Source organism: Rhinoderma darwinii, chromosome 13 (assembly GCF_050947455.1).
Source record: "Rhinoderma darwinii isolate aRhiDar2 chromosome 13, aRhiDar2.hap1, whole genome shotgun sequence".
Taxonomy (NCBI): domain Eukaryota; kingdom Metazoa; phylum Chordata; class Amphibia; order Anura; family Rhinodermatidae; genus Rhinoderma; species Rhinoderma darwinii.
In genome coordinates this window covers 42,850,744-42,875,554 of record NC_134699.1, presented here as the reverse complement: position 1 = coordinate 42,875,554, position 24,811 = coordinate 42,850,744, and the positions used below count along the sequence as shown (strand labels likewise).

Here is a 24,811-nt window from a genome sequence, read left to right as displayed (position 1 = left end):
CACTCCAAGATTGAAATTGCAACACCAAGAAGAAGTTTTGGAATTGTGGAAATCACAGGATCGATAGACGTGTTAATGATATGCAAATGATATAAAAAAATGGAAACCAAATATTCCAAACATCTTAATTTATTTAGTATCATATGATTGCCACGCCAAGAAATACACGCACTTTCAAACCTTGTCATTCTATCAATGAGGTTATTAATGGTTGTCTGAGGAATGTTATGCCACACTGTATGCACTTGGGTACGCAAATCATCAAGATTGGCTGTTGGCAGCTCCCTTTGCAATTACCAACCAATGACGTCCTTCATGGGAGGCAACTCCAGAGAGACTGCAGGCCATGGTCGCACGTTTAGGCCACACAGGCTGCTTACAGTAGCTCGAGCAACATGCGGCCTGGCGTCCTTTTGAAAAAGCTTCTTGGACACTTTGGAGAAATGGCCGTACCACTGGTTCCACGACCAAATCAATGTAACGCCGAGCTGTTGGTGTACCTGAAATGAAGACTTGAGGGGTCTGGCTACATTACATTATGCCACACCATAATCACGGGAGTAGGACCGGTGAGACGTTCCCCTGTGAAGGCCTCTTCGTGGCATTGGTCTCCATAACAGTCTTCGGCTATCTTTGTGTACGAGACAAAAGCGTGACTCTTCGCTGAAGAGGATAGACCTCCATTGCCGTCTCGATGGCGTGTGGTCAATGGAACACCTGTAGCTGGACGTCTGGCTTGTAGTCAATTTTGTGAAAACTCTGTCTGTTTGTTTGTGTCGACACTGGTTGTCTCCCTAATTGTACTTATTAAGTGATTGTTGTAGTGTTGACTTAATGTCGTCTTCTCTGAGGACCTCAGCCGGCGGCAGGAACATATCTGCCTTTGGCTGAGATCCATAATGACATTTTTGTGTTGTGGAATGGCACCTGGGACTCATTCCAGGACTTTGTAGCGCATATTAACTCCAACGAATTGGGTCTGAAATTTACAGCGGAAGCCGATAAACATTCACTGCCTTTTCTGGATGTTCTCATTGAACGTGATCCTAATGGATATATAAAAACAGGTGTATAGGGAAAAGTACCGCAACGAACAGCCTCCTGAGGTGGGAGAGCTCACATCCATATGCTCTTAAAAAGGGTATACCTAGGGGACAATACCACCGCCTCAGGAAGAACTGTTCTAAAAACCCCAACGTTCAAAAGACAGGCTAAGGATCTCCATAGTAGTTTTAAAACTCGGGGATATCCTGATCGCATTTTGCAAGAAGCACCTGAATTGGCTTTGGACAAGGAACGTAATTCCATATTGGACCCGAAACTTGACCTGTTGCATGACCAGGACCTGGGTAATATCCTAGACCCAAGACATCAAATTACCTTTCGTAGAAGTAGCGGCCTAAGGGATCGCCTAGTCAACAGCCATTATGCCCCACCACAGCCACAGGATAATTGGCTGTCCAGAAACCAATGGGGACATGTAGATGTGGAACATGCCTGGCCCGTGACCAGTTATTGCCCTCACGCACACTTACCAGCTCCGCAATGGGTGAACAGTTTGAAATCAGAAACTTCATTAAAGAGGCTCTGTCACCAGATTTTGCAACCCCTATCTGCTATTGCAGCAGATAGGCGCTGCAATGTAGATTACAGTAACGTTTTTATTTTTAAAAAACGAGCATTTTTGGCCAAGTTATGACCATTTTTGTAGTTATGCAAATGAGGCTTGCAAAAGTCCAAGTGGGTGTGTTTAAAAGTAAAAGTCCAAGTGGGCGTGTATTATGTGCGGACATCGGGGCGTTTTTAATACTTTTACTAGCTGGGCGCTCTGAAGAGAAGTAACATCCTCTTCTCTTCAGAACGCCCAGCTTCTGACAGTGCAGATCTGTGACGTCACTCACAGGTCCTGCATCGTGACGGCCACATCGGCACCAGAGGCTACAGTTGATTCTGCAGCAGCATCAGCGTTTGCAGGTAAGATCGGTTACCTGCAAACGCTGATGCTGCTGCAGAATCAACTGTAGCCTCTGGTGCCGATCTGGCCGTCACGATGCAGGACCTGTGAGTGACGTCACAGATCTGCACTGTCAGAAGCTGGGCGTTCTGAAGAGAAGAGGATGTTACTTCTCTTCAGAGCGCCCAGCTAGTAAAAGTATTAAAAACGCCCCGATGTCTGCACATAATACACGCCCAGTTGTACTTTTACTTTTAAACACACCCACTTGGACTTTTGCAAGCCTCATTTGCATAACTACAAAAACGGTCATAACTTGGCGAAAAATGCTCGTTTTTTAAAAATAAAAACGTTACTGTAATCTACATTGCAGCGTCTATCTGATGCAATAGCAGATAGGGGTTGCAAAATCTGGTGACAGAGCCTCTTTAACTGTAAATCCAGCGGGGATGTATACCTGGCTAGATGTGAGTGTCCGATGGACTATGTTGGTAAAACCAAGCCCGAATTTAGATGCAGGATGCGGGATAACTTTAATGATATCCAAAATAAGAGAGAGACCCCAATCTCATGACCTGTCCATACGGTACATTGGGGTAATCGTGCTTCTATGAAAATGATGGGAATCCAGGTTGTTCACAAAAATTTTAGGTGTAGTTTCCCAAATGGGGTCACTTATGTGTGGTTTCCACGGGTTTGGCCTCTCGGGCTTTGCAAATTCTACATGGCACCCATAAACCATTTCAGCTAAATTTGAGCTCCAAAAGCCAAATAGCGCTCCATCCCTTCTAAGCCCTGCTGTGGATCCAAACAGCAGTTTATTACGTAATCGGGAGAAATTGTTTTTCAAATGTTGGGGTGCTTTTTCTCCTTTTATTCCTTGTAAAAGTTAAAAATGTCTATAAAAAAACCTCAGTGTAAACAGGGCCTAAAAATTATGAGGTTTTCTTTCCGCTTAACTGACAATTTGATTTTAGTTTTCTTCCAATTATCCCACACTGGATAATTATTTTGGCACCATGTTTCCATGACTCCCCTCTCTCAATATATTCGTTGTATTATTGGTGGTTCGTGCACCTTTTGCTTTGAGGTTAATAAAAGTTGTGGTGTTTTTTTCTGTAAATAAATACCATTCTTATTTATATGTAGCCTTCATGGATTGCTACATAATTAAATAAAATATTTAAATAAAACAAGTTTTTATAGTAATTCTTTCCAAGCCAGTACATGTGTATCCTGCTTTCTTAGTCTTTATTTCTAAATAAAAGTCTTTTACACTCGTAATGCAATGATTTCTTTTTTTATTCAAATTTTTAAGGGAATCTCTATCAGTTCTGAGGCGGTTTTTATTGTTGTGCGTCTAATAGAACACTAAAATGCAGAAAATAACTTGCATTGCTTTATCACTCACATATTTGTACAGCGCTCCTATGGCAGACTCGCCAGCGCATAATTCAGCTAGTGCCATTGTTTTTCAATCTGTCAATATATTTAACTACTTAGGCATCATGCACAGGACCGTAGCCATGTGCACGGCCGTGATTTTCGGGTCGTCCGGTCGCGGAGTGACACCCGGGAGCCGCCCACAGATCGCGGGCTGTGCACATGCCCACGTGCATTATTTCCGATGAGCCTGGACACGGCCGTAATAAGACATGTCCGTTCTTTCTGCGGTCCGGGCTCCTGGGCCATGCATGGACCATGGAAACCACATCTATAATGTGTATGTATGAAGATATATGTATGTATGTATGAATGCAGTGAAGGAAATAAGTATTTGATCCCTTGCTGATTTTGTAAATTTGCCCACTGTCAAAGACATGAACAGTCTAGAATTTTTAGGCTAGGTTAATTTTACCAGTGAGAGATAGATTATATTAAAAAAAACAAAACAGAAAATCACATTGTCAAAATTCTATATCTATTTGCATTGTGCACAGAGAAATAAGTATTTGATCCCTTTGGCAAACCAGACTTAATACTTGGTGGCAAAACCCTTGTTGGCAAGCACAGCAGTCAGACGTTTCTTGTAGTTGATGATGAGGTTTGCACACATGTTAGATGGAATTTTGGCCCACTCCTCTTTGCAGATCATCTGTAAATCATTAAGATTTCGAGGCTGTCGCTTGGCAACTCGGATCTTCAGCTCCCTCCATAAGTTTTTGATGGGATTAAGGTCTGGAGACTGGTTAGGCCACTCCATGACCTTAATGTGCTTCTTTTTGAGCCACTCCTTTGTTGCCTTGGCTGTATGTTTTGGGTCATTGTTGTGCTGGAAGACCCAGCCACGAGCCATTTTTAATGTCCTGGTGGAGGGAAGGAGATTTGACGGTACATGGCTCCATCCATTCTCCCATTGATGCGGTGAAGTAGTCCTGTGGCCATTGCAGAAAAACACCCCCAAAGCATAATGTTTCCACCTCCATGCTTGACAGTGGGGACGGTGTTATTTGGGTCATAGGCAGCATTTCTCTTCCTCCAAACACGGCGAGTTGAGTTAATGCCAAAGAGCTCAATTTTAGTCTCATGTGACCACAGCACCTTCTCCCAATCACTCTCAGAATCATCCAGATGTTCATTTGCAAACTTCAGACGGGCCTGTACATGTGCCTTCTTGAGCAGGGGGACCTTGCGGGCACTGCAGGATTTTAATCCATTACGGCGTAATGTGTTACCAATGGTTTTCTTGGTGACTGTGGTCCCAGCTGTCTTGAGATCATTAACAAGTTCCCCCCGTGTAGTTTTCGGCTGAGCTCTCACCTTCCTCAGGATCAAGGATACCCCACGAGGTGAGATTTTGCATGGAGCCCCAGATCGATGTCGATTGACAGTCATTTTGTATGTCTTCCATTTTCTTACTATTGCACCAACAGTTGTCTCCTTCTCACCCAGCGTCTTACTTATGGTTTTGTAGCCCATTCCAGCCTTGTGCAGACTTGTCCCTGACATTCTTAAAAAGCTCTTTGGTCTTACCCATGTTGTAGAGGTTAGAGTCAGACTGATTAATTTAGTCTGTGGACAGGAGTCTTTTATACAGGTGACCATTTAAGACAGCTGTCTTTAATGCAGGCACCAAGTTGATTTGGAGCGTGTAACTGGTCTGGATGAGGCTGAACTCTTAATGGTTAGTAGGGGATCAAATACTTATTTCTCTGTGCACAATGCAAATAAATATATATAATTTTGACTATGTGATCTTCTGTTTTTTTTTTTTAAATAAAATCTATCTCTCACTGGTAAAATTAACCTAGCCTAAAAATTCTAGACTGTTCATGTCTGTGACAGTGGACAAACTTACAAAATCAGCAAGGGATCAAATACTTATTTCCTTCACTGTATGTGTGTATGTATGTATGTGTGTATATATATATATATATATGTGTGTGTATATGTACACTACCGTTCAAAAGTTTAGGGTCACTTCGAAATTTCCTTATTTTTGAAAGAAAAGCCGTTTTGTTTTTTTCAATGAAGATAACATTAAATGAATCAGAAATACACTCTGTACGTTGTTAATGTGCTAAATGACTATTCTAGCTGCAAACGTCTGTTTTTTTTAATGCATTATCTACATAGGTGTATAGAGGCCCATTTCCAGCAACCATCACTCCAGTGTTCTAATGGTACATTGTGTTTGCTAACTGTGTTAGAAGGCTAATGGATGATTAGAAAACACTTGAAAACCCTTGTGCAATTATGTTAGCACCGCTGTAAACAGTTTTGCTGTTTAGAGGAGCTATGAAACTGACCTTCTTTTGAGCTAGTTGAGAATCTGGAGCATTACATTTGTGGGTTCGATTAAACTCTCAAAATGGCTAGAAAAAGAGCTTTCATGTGAAACTCGACAGTCTATTCTTGTTCTTAGAAATGAAGGCTATTCCATGCGAGAAATTGCCAAGAAACGGAAGATTTCCTACAACGGTGTGTACTACTCCCTTCAGAGGACAACACACACAGGCTCTAACCAGAGTAGAAAGAGAAGTGGGAGGCTCCGCTGCACAACTGAGCAACAAGACCAGTAAATTAGAGTCTCTAGTTTGAGAAATAGACGCCTCACAGGTCCTCAACTGGCAGCTTCATTAAATAGTACCCGCAAAACGCCAGTGTCAACGTCTACAGTGAAGAGGCGACTCCGGGATGCTGGCCTTCAGGGCAGAGTGGCAAAGAAAAAGCTGTATCCAAGACTGGCTAATAAAAGGAAAAGATTAATATGGGCAAAAGCACACAGACATTGGACAGGGGAAGATTGGAGAAAAGTGTTATGGACAGACGAATCGAAGTTTGAGGTGTTTGGATCACACAGAAGAACATTTGTGAGATGCAGAACAACTGAAAAGATGCTGGAAGAGTGCCTGACGCCATCTGTCAAGCATGGTGGAGGTAATGTGATGGTCTGGGGTTGCTTTGGTGCTGGTAAAGTGGGAGATTTGTACAAGGTAAAAGGGATTTTGAATAAGGAAGGCTATCACTCCATTTTGCAACGCCATGCCATACCCTGTGGACAGCGCTTGATTGGAGCCAATTTCATCCTACAACAGGACAACGACCGAAAGCACACCTCCAAATTCTGCAAGAACTATTTAGGGAAGAAGCAGGCAGCTGGTATTCTATCTGTAATGGAGTGGCCAGAGCAGTCGCCAGATCTCAACCCCATAGAGCTGTTGTGGGAGCAGCTTGACCGTATGGTACGCAAGAAGTGCCCATCAAGCCAATCCAACTTGTGGGAGGGGCTTCTGGAAGCATGGGGTGAAATTTCTCCCGATTTACCTCAGCAAATTAACAGCTAGAATGCCAAAGGTCTGCAATTCTGTAATTGCTGCAAATGGAGCATTCTTTGACAAAAGGAAAGTTTGAAGGAGAAAATTATTATTTGAAATAAAAATCATTGTTTCTAACCTTGTCAATGTCTTGACTATATTTTCTAGTCATTTTGCAACTCATTTGATAAATATAAGTGTGAGTTTTCATGGAAAACAGAATTGTCTGGGTGACTCCAAACTTTTGAGCGGTAGTGTATGAATATATGTGTGTGTGTGTCTATGTGTGTATATATATATGTGTGTGTGTGTGTGTGTGTATATATATGTTTGTGTATATGTATGAATGTGTGTGTTTGAATATATATACACATATATGTGTGAATATTGATCCACTGTTATAACTTTAATCATCTTCTAAATTAAAATTCTATCTTGAAATAAGAAGCTAGAGCTCTTGGCCATAATGGTGACAGAAGTCATGTCAATGGTAAACTGTTGTGAACAAAGGTTTCTTGCGCTTTTAAATCTCCCTTTCTGTTTTGTATTGGGAAAAAAAGTGAAATCCCTTTCGATGCGCTGCCTATATAATTTTCCTGCATGCTCTGACAGAGTGGAGTAGTTTGGTCTATGATCACTTTTGCTTGTTCCCAGCTATAAACTCTTTTTGCTATTGTGAATCATATAATTTTATTAAAACTTTAAAAAGTAACAGATTGCCAGCTGTATAGGTATTTGAGCTGCATGTAAAATGTCATTTGGATTTCACTACTTTCTGCAATACAAAAATCAATGCTTTTTTTTTTCCGAAGTAGTTACTAGTACTTACTATTCAAAATGCGGCAAAATCTGTGCGCCACATTTATTGACGGTTTTAAACTGTGCAGCACTTGATAAGGAAGTGTGGCTTAGGAAATGGGCGTGGTTTAGTAAAAATGGAACTTGGCTAAAAATGCGTCGCCAAAAAAACTGGCATAAACTAGGTTAACCAATAAGAAAGAGAAGGGTCTAACATGTTCAGCAAGATGAGCCGAATTTATCATACAGCGTGCGTCACTTTGATAAATTTGTTACCGCTGTCTAAATATTAGTTTAGCATTCGTAAAGATTTCCCACTGTGTGTAAAACATTTACCAAATATACGATACGGTTGCTGTTTTTGAAGACCTGCTCTCGCCTTACTTTTTCTTATTGACTGGAACTTCACTTTTTCTATTCCTATTGTGAGCCAGTAGAAGATGTTTTAAGGAACGTTGTGTAATAGTTCAGAGATTGATACATGCACTCTTAATAAATATCTATCCATTTAAATTCTTCCATGGTGGTAGTTTTATTTATTTCTAGGATTGTGCTGGTTATTGTGACTACTTCCAAGTTATTGAACAGATGGGTTAATTGTGCTTTTCAGATATTAACAAGGCAGCGGATAGAAGAAATATGTATAAGGCAACATCCAGGTCAAGCCCATCACAAAGGTAAAGTACTTCAGAGCCAAACTTGGTCTTCTATTGGATTTCCTGGATCAATCTTTCTTCACCATCGTTTTTACGGTTACGTAGCTGGACGTTTTCCCACTTTTAATGCATCAAGCTTCTTCGACATTGGCAAAAGTACGGCGCAACCTTGGATATTTTTTTGCGTTCTCGCCTTCCCGTATTGGGAAGGATACTAAAAATAAAAAATAAAAATTCATATAATATTTGAAGACAAAAAACAACAAATTTTAAAATCGTGTTTAATATTTGGTCTGGTATGTTTTTTGTTTGCTTTTTATTTATTTATTTTCCCTTACTTTTAATTGGTATAATAACCACTTTGTTGGAACGGAGGGGAAAAAATACAGATTTTAATTCTAACCCACTTCATGTCAAAAGCAATTTCTCTTTCTGAGATGTTTTCGTTACCTAAAAAGGTAAAGCAACAGGACAAAACAAACACACAAAAAGACACCACTATTTTAGTAAATACAATCTATCAGATGTTTTATGTGTCAATGGTAAATATATTTTACTCTCTGCTCTGAACAGGGTTCTTTTGAGGAGTGACTTTGTACAACCGCATTATAAGGCGTCCAGGCATGTTTGATCCTTTTAAACTTTTGCATTATTTTCAGGAGTTCCTTACCGACTGCATCAAGATTTTTCCATCTTGTATGCCTTTCTTTTGCAAAGAATCTTGATACATAAGCTGACTTAAAATGACAGGAAAAATATTAAAACATATTTATTTAAAAGAAAAAGAAAAAACAATTCTTCGTCACCGGATAAATGTACACTGCTCTTGAAATTTTGGTAGTGTAAAAATCGAGTAGTAAATAAATAAATCAAACAAAACGTACAAAGTTTATGGTTTCAAGTAACCTGCAACTATGCGGTGATCTCGTTTTAAATACACGGACTAGCAGGCGTCATGTTTTCAGTCTGTATGTGTTCTTACATCAGTACAGGTTTAAGGGGAAAATTAATAAAACAATCTATTTTTATTTTTTTAATAGCATCTATAGATTAAAGGGTTGAGTATTAATGCAACTCTTTTTTTTTTTTGTATATTTCTGAATGAATTCTAATAGTTTGTTTTTGGCGCTCCAGAGATTTGTATCCATATGGAGAAAGTCAGGAGCCAAGGCGTGACAGATCTCCTGTTCGCTCCAGTCCCAGGAGAGACAGAGAGCCAAGAGAGAGAGATTCGCGATCCGTTCGGGACTCGCGAGATGGTCGGGAACCAAGGGACGTTCGAGAGCCTAAAGACTTGAGAGATGCTCGTGATGGAGATTTGAGGGATGGGCATGGTTCAAGGGATGTCCGAGATCTGAGAGATACCAGAGACCATAGGGACTATAGAGACCCTCGTGATGCAAAAGATCTAAGGGATGCAAGAGATGTCCGCCTTAACGATCCTCGTGATACAAGAGAACTTAAAGATTCATTGTATGACCGATATAGAGATGTCCGTGACACGAGAAATCCATACAGGTATGAACTGTTTTTATTTTTGTATTATATACCCTTTTCTCGATCGATTAAAACCATCTTGCGTGAGCATACATAAGAATTGTTTGTTAATGTTGACAAAAATCTTCTACATTCAGTGTTTCAAGGAAATGTATAAACAGTCTTACATTCCAGTTTTCCCTAAAGTGAAGGACAATAGCTCCCTTGCCCCCACATTTTCTCTATCCTTTGAGGCCCAGAAAACTTAGATCTGAGCTACTGTTTGCAGGGTATTCGCACTTAGACTTCTTATGCTGTCTCTGTGTTTGCGTTTAGCCATAAAGGGGGTAAAAGTAGTCGGCATCTAGCTCCTTTCCTTACTAATTAGTGATGACAAATGAGGCAAACATTTGAAGTCTCTCCCTAATGACTAAGGTTTTTTGCAAGTAGCTGGTGGGTCATAATCTCTGCCATTTCCCTGTCCATTATATCTGAAGGAGAAAAAAGGACATAGGCCACATCGTTTAGTATATTAAATAGGATGAGACTTGGGGGAGTGTTGGGGGTATGAGCGCTCACTTTCTTCGGTTGTACAGTCAAAGTACAATTCAGGTATGTGCGTGGCGACAGTTCAATGTCTGCTGCTGCTGCCGTCCCTGAACGGTGGGTGAGTGCCACCTCCGCTTTAATATGCATACGATTTCAGGGCAAGGAAAAAGAAAAAATGGGGATTCCAAAGAGGTGCTGCTAACATTCAGAAATTGTGATAAAGGAAGGTAATTTATTAACAGTTGTCGTGGCTACACGGCCCGTGTCTTCCTCATGCCAATAATTTGATGTGACCGGAGGAAGACGCTGGAGCGTTGCTGAAATGCGTAGCCACGATAATTATTCATAAATAACCACCTTTTATCACTATTTCTGCTTGTTCGCAGCACCTCTTTGGAATCCCCATTTTTCCTTGCCTGGAAATTGTATGATTCCTTGTCAGTACATCAGCAAACGCAGACTGCTTTATGACCTTCTGTAGTTTACGGTTTGCAATAAACAAAGGTGGTCCAATTTACAGGGCCAATCCAGTTATTTTTGTTCCAACACAGACCATGAGGAGATATTCCAATAACACTTCTCAAACCTCCTCTACTTTCGTGCGAATAGGCATACCGTTATGTTGTGATTGTGATCTATTAACCGCAATAGGATTTAATGGTATGACACAGATACCAGCAGCAGGTGCCCGCTGTGTTATACCGCAAACATGTTACTCTTACTTGGAGTGATGCCTATTCTTGGACGACTATAGGAGATTTGGAGCTGTGATCGAGCTTCTGGGGCGTGCACCCAACTGTATTTCTTGACTGGTGCATATTATCTCTTTATATGTACCCCATAATGGTGCCTTTTAAAACTACGACTCCCCTTGCAGAAAACATGCCCTCATACGGCTATGTTGATGGAAACCTTTAACGCTATATGGCCCTCAGAATTTAGTGAGAAAGAAATGAAAAAAGTCGCTGCGTTCTTAAGGCCCAAAAAAAACTGTGTCCTAAAAAAGTGTTCATTATATTTATTCTTCCTTAAGTATCGCACTAACTACCAGGAATGGAGATCATGACTAATCTGGCGGTTTAACTACTTTGATTACAACTCGTCCGACAAAATACAAGACCTGGTTCTTAAGGTGTTAATATGTATTGCCCACCTTAATGTGGCCTCTTAGTGATGATCCCTATTACGGATCAAGTTTTCCACTATACGTGCTTCTAGAGGAGCATTTGGTCTCATATACAGCATCTGGTAAAACATGTTTTGAATTATGCGAATACGTTGGGAATACCAACAAAGGAGCAAAGGAACTTGTGCATAGCCCTTTTGACTGACCTTGCCTATGTAAGGAAAAGCTAACAAACTCCACATGGACCCTCATGAGGACTTACACACCCCACCCACAACTTTCTTCTGATGTCAATGACTGACAAACACTTTTTCATTAGCCTCTAAAGTTTTTGTTTTCTTTCATTTTTCAGAGTTGATGATGTATTTGATTATTACCGCAAGCGGGAGGAGTTGTTAGATCGTGTTAGAGACCCCCTGGATAGACACCCAGATGGTGTGTATTTTTCTTTTGCCTTCCATGTCCTAAAATTATTTTACAGGAATGACTAACTGCTATATTATTATTTTTTATCATGTGCACCCCAGCTGATGTAGCTAGCCCATGTCTACTTCTATGCCATAGATGTACTTCTATTTCATAAATACCTGCTCATATTCGTGCCAATACCACCTTTTTCTTCAGAATCCACAGCCTTAAATATTTTAGCTAATAGTCACTTAGCACCGCTGACACTTCGTTCTATTGATCGGCACTGATCAAAGATCGGACTCCTGCCTGTCGCGCATTGATTGCGTTTCCTAATGGTATGTCTTTGTGTCTATCCTGAGACATTGACGTTAACATCAATGGGAGTTATAAAAACATAATAAGGTCACATGTAGATTTCTGTAAATGTCAATGGAGAATTTGAACAAGCTGTGAAATGTCTATAGTGTGTATAGAATGTAGCTTTGCTAAAGTGCCTTACGTTGTTTGGGTCCATGCACGTTACTGCATTCAGAATACATATTGCTGAGATGCAGAATTTTGTACCCTGTGTGCCTCCGAATTGCACATTATTCCAGTGATTTTGATTACTTTGGTATTGAAGGGGTATTAGCATCTGTTCCTGTGGATATGCCATAAATGTCTAATAGATGAGGGTCCCAACTCTGGGCCCCGCACCTATTCTCTAAAGCAGGGCCCCCTGTCCCCCCGTCTTACCTTCTTAAACTGTTACTGCTCTTATTGAGTTGCGAGGTGGCCAGGAGTACAGAAACAGCCAAGCTCGTTGAGCTACGCTATTTCTACAACTCCTTCAGAAGTAGTTGGAAGCTCAAACAGGTGCAGCACAGAGAGCTTATGCTGTTTTCCGTGGCTCCCAAGTTCCGGAAACAGCCCAGCTTACTGTGCTACACTATCTATTCACTTCTATAGAAGTTTTATAAAAATAGCGTAGCGCAGCCAACTCTGCTGTTTCTGTACTCCCATCCACCTCAAAACTCAGTTGCCGAAGAGCAGCGGGAGAAGGTAGGACAGGGGCTCCATTCTTGAGTGGTATGGGTACAAGAGGTGAGACCAGCATCTGTCGGACATTTATGGCAACACTTGTGGATATGCCATAAATGTCTGAGATGGGAATATCTCTTTAGATGTTAATGGGAGTGATTAGTTATGTATTGGATTTATTAATAAATGTATATCACTTCGTAGACTTGGTTTTTGCTCTGACATGAAATGGTCACTTATTCAATGGGAAGCCAGAAAAGATGCAAAAATTAAATAGTTGAGTGAAAGTCATTTATTTATTTTTTCTGCTTTCAACAGTAGGTCTAAAATTAGAAATAAAATAGGGCTAAAATGTATACTGTCCAAGAAACTTTTTGGTCAAACCTCCTTAGGCGTTATGCCGATCGGAGTCAGGGTTTTCATTTATATGCACACATCACTATTCTTCCCCTCAAATCTGACAATCGGTGACGAAAGTTATAAACCGAGCCTCTGACACCTATCTGAACAGGGCCTTAAATGTCAGACTTTCACAAGTTAATGCCCGGGATCTTAAGGATTTCCTTTTTAAATAGAAAAGTTTCAGTTTTGTGTTTCTCTTCTAAGAATAGATTAGAGCGTAAAGATGCAATATGCTGCTAATTTACGAAACCTGAATATGACTACACTTTCTGTTGTCACTTTAGCAAAAATGGCCATTACATCTGTTTTTAAAATCATGGTAATAGCTCCGTAAGGAGAAAAAAAAAACACCACCTGATATGTCTGCTTCTGGATGGAAATCTTGTTTAATCCAGGACATGCAGGTATAATAGTAAGGTAAGAGTGTACATAAGTAATTAAAAAATAAAAAGTCACTGTGAAGTGGCAACATATACTATATTCTATTGAGCTGCACACATTTGTTAGAGTAAATGTCCCCCCTTTCACACTTTTTTTTTTTCCTCTTAATGTGTGTGTATATAATGTGTATGTTTAACATTTGAGCTATATTTGTAGAAAGATTCAAGCGTGAAGAAAATCGACGAGAGGAGCTATACAGACAATATTTTGATGAGCTTCAAAAAAAAATTGATCAGGATCGCCGCGTGGAGTGTTCCGTTGTTGTAGCGAACAAGCAGTCAAAGTAAGAAAGCCTGTAATTGCATATTTATTTGGCCTTTCTTCAATGTTGTTGTACTTAAATGTTCTGAAATAAATCAACCTTAACTGAAGAATCTTTATTTTCCAGGGAATATGCAGAGTCAGTGGGTAGAAAGGTTCGCGACCTGGGCATGTTGGTGGATTTGATCTTTTTGAATACAGAGGTATCTTTATCTCAAGTTTTGGAGGATGTGACTAGAGGTGGTACACCTTTTGCTATAGTGATAACACAGCAGCACCAGACTCATCGCTCCTGCACTGTAAATATTTTGTTTGGAACCCCTCAAGGTAACGATAGATCACCTGCTGTTATATAACATTATTTTTTTTTTTTATTTATTTATTTTTTAAGGCTTTTCACCCAAAATATAAAATAATCTTTCATTCTCCTTCGCAAACATAATCTATAGGAGGTGTGGGACTCCCTGATTTTACTCTTTTTACCATAGGACCACTATGGGAACCTGCATACTAGATGTTTTACATCACGGCTTAACTAAAAAATGGGTTCAATTAAAGCTAGATTTATCTGTAAAAGGTTCCTTGCCTCCAGTTTCTCATCCTGTACCTATGGATATCCCCTTTCTTACAGACCATTTACTTAGTTTTTCAGACTTTTTTTTTTTTTTTTATGAAGATCCTCAGATTCTGTCTGGTTTGGAGAGACCCAGGATTTTGGGTGTCCTTGTCAGGTCAGACCCATCCTGGGTAACTTTCTTTTCTCTACTGTTAAACCTTTAGCCAATTTTTACCCGAATGGGTAAGCCCCTGCTGCTGCTGCTTGATGCCTTTTATCACCAGCTGGAGAGTTGTCATAGATCCCTTCCCTCTCAGACGGACACTCGTAGACCGGTTACACCTTCTGAACGTTTATGCCTCTAGAAGGATCCCCAGTACACAATCTCTTCTGTATGGCCTGTTTCAGAGAGGAAAGACCCCCAATCTCTGACCTTCTTCTCCAAGTGAGAAGAAGACCTTCAAGACCCTTTCCCCCCAGAGACTCGTTCAAAGATTATTTTTTTTATTCCCCCTTCCCCATAAATCTTCAATTTGTTTCACTCAGGAGAAGAACTTAAAGATTCTCCCTCGACAGTACAGTTGCTTAACAACGCTACATGCCGTGTTCCCCATCTACCTCTGCCACTTGTTGGCATTGTGCACGGGCCATTGGCTCTCATTCTCACACTTGCTTGAGTTGCCCTGTTATCCATCCTGCTAGCCCTGTTTGATCTATAACAAAGTTACCCATTCAGATGTAACGCCATCAATGGGGATTGCTCTCCTTTCGCTATGTGGTGAAATCCATGTGTCTACTTTTTAGCATTCGCTAAAAGACCTATTCCCAGGTATTGGAAGCAAACAATCGCTCCTGCACTCTCAGGATATGAAGCCGAGATCAACCACATCTATTGTATGGAAGAACTTATCGCTTAAGCTGCAAACAAATGGGAATCGGTTTTTGATGTTCTGGGAAGTTGACATGCTGTGTACATGGCTTTCCACCCATTCGTTTTTACTAGGGAATGTATGTGCTTGCACAGATTTATTTATTTTCCCTACCTTCCTCTTGTCCTTCTTTCCCCTTTTTTCTGATTTATTAAAATGTTATAATATTCCTTATTTGGACTGTTTTTTTTTCTGTTTTTGTCTTTGAGATTCTTATTCCAACACTGCCTGTGAATTTGGTTTTACTGCCTTACGACTGCAATAAAAAAACAACTTTGATTTACCCACAAATTGCCAAATCAAACCTTTTAGATTTTGTCATTTTTCTGTTGTTATAAAATGAAAAGTAAATATTTTTAATAGGAAATCCAAATCCAACACTTGGAAATTCTGAAGTTGGTGGTAATTTGATCTTTCAGGCTGAGATTTTCATTCAGGCCGCCTGTACTGATTTTAATGCAACAAAAACATTTTAGACGGGGCTATCACAGAATACTTTGCTTTTGGATTTCAAGTATTCATTGGTTATTAAACAGTCAGCAAAGTAGGGCATAATTGGTCGAACTTTATTGTCATTTTGCAGCAGGGAGCTTTCTAATTCTAACTTAACAGAGCTGTGGGTCTTTAAATTCTGTCAGCATACCTGCTAATAAAGGCAACATTGGGAATTTTAAAATGAAAACAAACTGAAAATCTAAAATGCTCATTCTAGTCCACACACATTACTTGTAGACATAAGTTGTGATGCAGATGAACATCAATTCATGCTAAAAATAATTGACTCAAAGGGGTTTTACCACGAGAGACATTTATGATACATCCGCAGGATATATCATAAATGTCAGATAGGTGCGGGTCCCAGCTCTGGGACCCGCACTGATATCCATAACGGGGCCCCCTAAACCCCGTTGAGCCGCTGTGTGTTGCGGCTGAATCAGGTTTTTACCGACCATGAAAAACGTTATATGGTCATGAGTTGCGTAAACGGCGTAACTCGCTGAGCTACGCTGTTTCTGTAAGTCTCATAGAACTTAATGGTAGTCACGGAAACGGCATAGCTCGCATGCTACGCTCTTTCTGTAACTGCCATTCACCACTATTGGAGTTAAGTAAACCGCGTAGCTCCGCGAGTTGCGCTGTTTATGTAACTCACGACCATATAACGTTTTTCATGGTCGGAAAACACCTCATTTAGAGGCAACACACAGCGGCTGAACAGGGTTTAGGGGGCCCCGTTCTGGAGATAGGTGCGGGTCCCCGAGGTGTGGATGTGTCATAAATGTCTGAAACTCCTTTAACACCAAGCACACGATCTGTTTTAGAAACTCCTAGTGGGAAAATTCTTTCCATTTATGAAGGATCATAAAATTAAAATACTGCAACATAAAACAATTTAATGACTTGATATGTAAAACTACAACCTGAATGTATTTTGATTTTGTTTCCTTTTGTGTGTTTAACTTTTATTACATTGTTATTAAAGAGCATCGGAACATGCCCCTTGCAGACGCCATGGTTCTTGTGGCAAGAAATTATGAACGGTATAAGGTAGAGAAGCGCGAGAAGGAACGTGAAGACATTGCAAGACAAGCTGCCAAGCTGTCTACCGACTCCATTTTAAGAGAGCGTGCCGCAGCCTTGGATGAAAAAACAAGAGCTCCCCCACCTCCTGCAGTCCTGAGCCTACTTACTTTGCTCTCAGATAATCGATATGTTACTGCTGAGGAAATAGATAAAGTTATACTGTATTTACGAGATCGTAAAGAAAGAATGTTGGCTGTATCTGGTGACTCATTAGCATGTAAGTAATGACTGCCCTGATTTTAATAGCCTATATCAAATGTGTTACTTTTTAATTTACTAAAGTTTTCTTTAATGGACCATATTTGTCATGCTTGTCTCTTTTTCTTTCTTTCTTTTTTCCACAGCACTCTCAAGGCCGTTGGGATTAAGTTCTGGACCTTCTCTTGATAATTCTTCAACCCTTGCAAGCAGTCAAACACTGCAGATGACACAATTGACTTCTGGCATTCCAGCAGCTCAAACTCCAAGCAAATCTCAACTAGAGCTGCAGGCAAAAATTCTTAGTCTGTTCAATAGTGGAGTTTCTACTGTCAGTGCCAATCCAACCAGTTCAGGAGCAATAACTGCCCCAGGCCAGAGCTATGGAAATGTGACCTCTACTCAACGGGCTGCAGCACAAATGGACATTCCATCTCTTGGTCCATCTGCACAGAGGTCACAGCCCATAGTGAACCAACATCCTAGTTCTTTGACACAAGGTGAAGCTGTAAGGAGTGCAGCATCCAGACCTGTTCCATCTCCTCATATACAGAGTATGTATGGACAACTTCGTCCTCCGGTTCCTATTAATATGCCGAACCAGCGACCGGGGGCATCTGCAGGCATAAACTTTGACAACCCTAGTGTGCAAAAAGCTCTGGACACATTGATCCAGAGCGGGCCTGCTCTTTCACACTTGGTGAGTCAGTCCGCAGGTCAAGCGGGTCGTAGTGGGCCTCTGCAGCAGCCTGCAATGGGCTCTTATGCCCGCCACTACTAATACAGGCTTTCACATCTTGTTGACTTCCAGTGGTATCTTACAAATGAATTTCTTAAAAATGAAAACGAGTTGTTGTTTTTTTCCTTTCTGTTCTGTCTTACACATGAAACCAGTTTAAAAAATAAAAATCGTTACATAATAGTGCATCGATTAGCCAGAGTGGCCAGGTTTCATTTTCGGAAGTATTCTGAGAATTCTTTTGCTACATCCTTTTAGCCACCAATAATTTTACATTGGTGAAACGGTTTTGTGAAAAATCTCGTCATTGCCATGTATGTTACTACATGAAATTATATCTGGTTGTAAACAACTTTTTTTAAGTAAAAGTTTATTTAAAAAAAAAAATAAGTTGTCGACTCCTTAACTGAAAGTTTATTTTTCCTAAAGTATATGCTCGAGTCGTTTTGACTATCGGTTAAAACTTTTAATATCAGGTTTGAACACAACATCCAAAGGGTGTAATAAAATGAAGTTTATTGCATTTTGTGCTGACAGTCTCAAAACAAATTAAATTGGTACGTTAAAGCTGTATGAGGAAGTAATATAGCATTCAACCACAAAGAGAACCACACTAAATACACAAAACATGAAACTATTCCTGTAAGATACATAAACGAAAGCAGCCAGTCTATAGCAGTGAATTATTTGGTTTGGAACAGTAATATCTGTACACTGATTTTAATCTATATCCATAGTTCTAAACAAAGAAAAGAATTAAAGCATTATTTCTTATATTTACTAGTCCTCTAACACACTTCATAGTTAACTGGGAGTCACACAAAACATAGTGGTTTTAAAGATCATATTGGTGGGGGAACTTTCCAAAACACATTTAAATAGGTATATATATATTTATGTATATTGCACAAAGTGAGTTAAATTAATAGACAAATGTAAGCTTTTGGAGTCTTACCAAAGTCATGGTGTCAGCCATATATATTTCTGATGCTTGCAGTGCAGCTTGTTTATTGATATCACTAAGCTGCCAAATTATCATTGAGCTTTATTACCTCCCACCCCAAAATCTTATTTAAAACATGCCCGTTAGCAACATAGACCTGGAAAGTTTCATAGTAGACTTACTGCGCAGCTCCATTTCATCCTGTAAAGCAAAAGCAATTTGTCCGCGAACACCAGTCTGTACCAGTGGCTGAGGCTTGCCTCCGTATCCCAACTTTTTTTTTTTTTTACATTTTTTTTTTTTAAAGATGATAGAATTATTACCAAAATATTTTATATTCTCAAAGGTCCCTGATATATCTGCATAGACGCAAGAATGTGCACTTTCCAACTATGACCTATACAAATGAATACTAAGTATTAGCAGGTTTAGAAGTAAGCCCTGGCCTCTTTGGAAATTGCTCCTCTGTACAAAACCCTAACATGTCCATCTAGGAGCTGTTGCACTGGCAATCTAAAGTCTTACCTATATTTTCTTATAGTGCAGAAAATTGTCATTTTAAATCTGATGCATAATTCATTTTTGTAAAACTAGTCTAAGGCCCCATGCACACGAACGTGCTTTTGCGGCCGCAATTCCACCGAAAATCCACGGGAGAATTGCGGCCCCATTCATTTCTATGGGCCCCTGCACACGACAGTGGTTTCTACGGTCCGTGCATGAGCCAGGAGCCTGGACCACAGAAAGAAAGGACATGTTTTATTACGGCCGTGTTCTGCGGTGCAGGTTCATAGAAATTTTTGCATGGCTGTGATTTGCGGGCGACCCGCGGCTGACACTCCGCGGCCGTCCGACCCGAAAATCACGGCCGTGCACATGGCTACGGTCTTGTGCATGAGGCCTAAAGGTTTTTAGGAATTTGTCTAAACAAAGATTAATCATTGTATAAGTTATGCATCTTTCCAATTTTTTTAAATTCCTCACCATTTTTAGATGTTTGTAGTCTATGAATGGGAACATCCTCGTTTACATCTAAAGGCTGAAAATCCATGCAGGCCAAATACTACTTACAGCTGATTTTGCTACAGTATTACCCACTGTTTGCAGCCCTTCGTGATCCAATAAGCCAGGACTCCAGGCTAATAAATCTGCTTTCACTGATATTGAAATGGGCACTTCTGATGTATCGATCACTGTGAACTACCTAGACTGAATATGTTGGAGCTAATTTTCAGCTGTAAAAGGTGTTAATTTTTTAATGGATTTATGCCTCTGAAAGTAAACTCTAGTGTATTCGTTCACGAACACCAAGCAGAGATCTTGGACTTGACACACAAAGTACACTAGAACGTTGCACTTTTTGTTATACAATAATTAAGCTTTATACAGAACTGGAAAACATTCTGAAAGGTAAACTTTTTACATTTCAATTTTTTTTTTATTCTCTAGATGTGCTCGAAAATGTTATCTGTTATAATGGATGTATTTGCTAAGATCTATGTACCAGAGCAACAGCTGGAGCACAAGAGAGCCAGTTTTTCACTCTGAGGCACTTCAAGGAACAAATGGTAAAACTCATGGGCAACTTATGTACAAATGTCAAAACAGCCAGTTCTCCCAGTAGCTGTCACCAGAGGTACTTTGCACAGATAAGCTTGGACCTTACGAAGTTACAATGCTGTCAAGGTGAACATATTTGCACAAATTAAATAACATTTGCAGGGTGTTCACCATTGCAGTCATGCAGGGGTTGCAATTTTTTTTTTTTTCTTTCTACACATGGCCTAGTGGAATCACTAGAGACTGACACACAAGACACACTACAAGAGTAGTAGAAGCCTATAATAAAAATGGGTGACAAAGGGGCACTACGAGTCACACAGAATAAAATGACGTATCATTTAAAAAAAAATAATAATAATTTGTGTGTATATTAACCATATATAAAGGTTGGAGTTGGATTTTCCTCCAGATGCTGACTTCATGCTGCAGTCCTTGTTTGAAACAATGTTACTACTGTATTCAGCAGGTTCTCTCGGACTTGAGGACAAATGGGATACATTTATTGCAAACACAATTTCATTCATGAAAGCACCAGATTAAGAAAAATAAAATGAACACCATAAGCAAATTTTTAAGTCCTATATAGGTTTTCCAATATTTTTTTTAAATAATTTTTTTTACAAGGGGATGGGGCTTAAACAATTACGATTAGAAAAATATTGACAATGTGCTACACGAGAAAACTTAATAGAATTTTGCAGTACATGCTTAATTTTTTGTTTTAAACATTAGAACTCTGCATTCTGAATAAATCTGTTATATATTTATATAGTTAAAAAATATATATGTACACTGGCGAGTGCTCTTCAACACCTACGCCACATACAGCTTAAGTCACAGCACTGTTGACATGGCACTATAAAACGTTTAAACACCTAAAATTCGTAGGGCCCATCAAAAGGAACAAGCTACGTGTCACACTTTGAAAATTAAAATGTACGGGCCCAACAAAAAAAAAGCAAATTGGAATTATGTTATATACTACTGTTCTGGAAGACCAGTTCTAGGAGACTTGTTTTTTTTTAGCTTTGTTCTGGTTGAAATGTGTTTAAGAAGTGCATAAACATTACCGGCCTTGTATCATTTTAATAGTTCTTCAGTAAACAATATCAAAGATTAGTGATAATCCTATACTATCACTACATTTTATGTAGGAGTAACTTCATTTGTACAGTAGTAGAGGACAAAACAAGCAATCACAAAAATTACAGCTAAAAGATTCATGATCCGAATAGCGTGAAATGAACTTTACATAAGCGATCTATTGCAGGCCATGCAATTTGAGACTGTGGAAGCAAGTCACAGTCTCCAAGAGGTCTCCTGATTTCCCTGCTACTGAATACACACAAACTGTTGCCCTGGTCACCCTGTCTCAAATCTGTAATCACTAATGTAACCATTCTTTCGGCACAGTTCCTCAAAGGCAATCCTACAAAGCAAAGGGTAGAGGAAAAGTAAAAGGCAGAAACAATTGTTCCTTTTTTTTTTTTTTGCATCCGATTATTATTGCAACGTGCTCCTCGGCGTCAGACAATATGTTAACAGCCCTTGCTTTTTTCCTGCACAGCTGAGTGGTCCTTTTTAATGTCTTGTTTGGCCTCTTCTGTGACTTTGGCTCGGCTCTTCCTGATCTGGGGCATGTGCAGTCTGAATTAGGCCATGTCAATTGTCAGTTAACTTTGCGGTTACCCCAAATCCTGACCGATCAAATTGCTGAAGCCGAGGAGAAAATAGCGGATATCAAGAAAAGGGTGAAGAGGGAGCAACATTTGGAACAGTAAAGCATGCTGGTGAATACCCCCTCTCTCCCTTATCTTGTCACACCAATACTTCAGCTAATAACTGGTCTTTATCACCAATAGGTGTAGTCGAGTTATCTTCTGATTTCTGCCAGTTAAACCCATGTGTCCTCCCAAGCCTGTGTCAGGGAGAGTTTAGTGTAATAGTGGATCACAGGATGCACAGACGGGCCAGAATCGATAGCATCTTAAGCAGTGTGGCTCAGTTTAAGAAATGTACACAGACTTATGTAAAGATGTATATAAACTTCATCAGTGGCACGCTGATGAAGATATGAGGAACAGTTGCACTTGTGCTGGAATGGAAGATCTGGTGCTGCAGTTCACATGTAAGGGCATTAAAGGGGAATGGTGGAAGCAAGTGAAGTTTCTGAGCACTGACCATATGCCCCCTCCCATCTCTCCTGTTCTCTAATACTTTTGCAATGTGGAGAGAGGTTCGAAGACTCCTAGGTGCAGCAAAAACTTCATCCGGGTTCTGGTGTTCAAGAATAGATGGTGATCACCTCACGTCCTCCACCGCGAACTAACATAACTCGGTCCAGATGTTCTGTGAGGACTTCTAGGAACTCCATATCTGGTGCCAGAAGTTAAGGGAAATAAAAATGTATTGTTTCATAATAGTATAAGTTCCTATATAAACTTGATTCACCAGCCTTAGGAAGGAAAGACCTATGAGAGAGATTTATTAAAACTAGGGCAAAGGAAAGTTGGAGCAGTTGCTGCCAGCTACCGTTCAGAATTCATTTTTCAGAGGCCGTGCTCCAAGATGATATGTGAAAGGAGAAAAGTGGGAGGAGGACAATGGCGCTCCTCTAAGGTAATATTGTATGGATTATGGGTAAAAGGCAGTGAGATGAGCTAGTTCACTCAAATGACAGTGTTGTGCAAGTATAGGCACAAGGCTACTGCTTTGCGTGGAAGCTGTTGATGATCGTTGTAGGTGTCGGCTGCCACCCGCTGCTATCCCACGTGTCAAAAACTCTATGCCTGGGGAGACTAATACAGGAAAAGGAGGAGAAAAGTTGCAGCTTTCGGGACACGGCGCCTGACCGGTAAGTACTCCAACGAAGTATATTTTTCAGTTTATTGCAATTAACACTACGCGTTTTAGGACCGGATCTTAACCTGAGGAAGGGACCGGTCTGGTCCTGAAACGCGTATTGTCAATTGCAATAAATAAACTGAAAAATATACTTAGTTGGAGAACTTACCGGTCAGGCGCCGTGTCCCGAAAGATGCAACTTTTCTCCTCCACTTCCTGTGCTCCAAGATGAACCCAGATTAGTTGCGAACTGCTCCAATTTTCCTTTGAATTTTGCTAAATTTACCCTAGGGAAATGCACTGCAATAATTATTTACAAAAGAGATATAAGCTGTTACTATATGGGATAAAATCACTTCAACAGTAACTAAAAGTACAAAAATGTTAGTATTGTTATTTGATATCTTAACCCCTTGATGACCTGGCCTGAAAAAACCAGCTAAATTTTTCTGTTTTTGCCTCTGCCTTTCAGCAGCCATAACTTTTCAAAAGCGATTCTTGGCATTGTTTTTCTTGTTTATTTTTTATCCCGTTCACGTTTCACGCTAAATAACCCATTATATTAATTCTCCAGGTTATTACGTTCGTATAGATACCTAATATGTGTAGTTTTTGTTTTTTTTGTTTAGTGGAGGGGCAATAAAATATATTTTATGCAAAATAATGCCTTTTTTTTGTGACTTTTGTTTTTAATCCCATTAAGAGAGAACTTTTTATTTATAACTTTTATTTTTTTCTTGTAATGTATTAACATACTGTGCCCGAACAGCAGGCAAACGGAACAGACAGTCCTGGGGTCCTTTCTAGGTCCCCAGGCTCACTGCAGAGGGATTCCCCGGTGTTTGATCGATTCACCGGAGTCTCGGTGATGCGATCAAAGAGGGGAATTCCCTTTAACCCTTTGATTTCCGCGGTCCGTGACCGCAGCATGATCAAACAGCTGGGGTCCGAATGTTTTCCGACCCCAGCTGGGTTCAGGAGGCTGCACTGAGATCAGGAGCTGTTACAGCTCCTGCTTAGAGGATGAGCGCTCATATGCAGCGATGCCAAAAGATGTCGTCGTGAGCTGGGGATCTGCACCGCCTGCCGTCAAAATACGGTGGGCGGTCATTAAGGAGTTAAAGCTTTAAAGTGTACCTCACCTTTCAGGTAACTTTTCAGAATAAGCAATCGTATGTGTAAACATGCGGACTAACATTATATTTGGCTATTATATGACTTGTATCCAGTATTTTCTGTAATTCTCAGCTTGCCCTAAGATAGGAGCCTAACTGCAATACAAAGCACACAGAGACCATCCTGCTCCTCCATCTCTTTGTAGGACACACATAGAAGCAGCAGCAACATGAACATTATACAGCAGTGTAGCTGTGAATCCGGCACTGGAGTGAGATAGAACACCAGAAGTTGCTACAGCATCTTCGTGTGTCTCTATGCTTCTCTTTCACTCTGCTCCTCCCCTCCCCATAGACTTCTATAGGTATAATTTAACCTGATTTCTCAGTGACCTGATAGTCTGTCTCTTTCCTTGAGGAGACCGATTTAGCAGTAAATTCAGAGTTGGTGAATTTAGGAGAGGGTGGGGGACACAAGACTGATAAGTG

The 24,811-nt window shown here is 40.1% G+C and overlaps 2 protein-coding genes across 5 annotated transcripts in view; one reads left to right on the top strand and one right to left on the bottom strand.

Moving 5' to 3' along the window:
* The window catches only part of NCOA5 (nuclear receptor coactivator 5), a 40,744-nt gene extending 22,515 nt beyond the window's left edge, over positions 1-18,229 (top strand). For all 3 annotated transcript variants that reach the window (XM_075846691.1, XM_075846690.1, XM_075846689.1), the window contains 7 exons: positions 8,120-8,186; positions 9,300-9,683; positions 11,669-11,751; positions 13,747-13,873; positions 13,979-14,178; positions 16,820-17,137; positions 17,265-18,229. In XM_075846691.1, coding sequence (XP_075702806.1) covers positions 8,149-8,186; positions 9,300-9,683; positions 11,669-11,751; positions 13,747-13,873; positions 13,979-14,178; positions 16,820-17,137; positions 17,265-17,899 — 1,785 coding nt within the window. In that variant the 5' untranslated portion in view covers positions 8,120-8,148 and the 3' untranslated portion in view covers positions 17,900-18,229. The remainder of the gene's footprint in view (positions 1-8,119; positions 8,187-9,299; positions 9,684-11,668; positions 11,752-13,746; positions 13,874-13,978; positions 14,179-16,819; positions 17,138-17,264) is intronic.
* Positions 18,230-18,356: 127 nt separating this feature from the next.
* SLC12A5 (solute carrier family 12 member 5) overlaps positions 18,357-24,811 on the bottom strand; it is a 109,360-nt gene continuing 102,905 nt past the window's right edge. For both annotated transcript variants that reach the window (XM_075845382.1, XM_075845383.1), the window contains one exon: positions 18,357-22,739. In XM_075845382.1, coding sequence (XP_075701497.1) covers positions 22,648-22,739 — 92 coding nt within the window. In that variant the 3' untranslated portion in view covers positions 18,357-22,647. The remainder of the gene's footprint in view (positions 22,740-24,811) is intronic.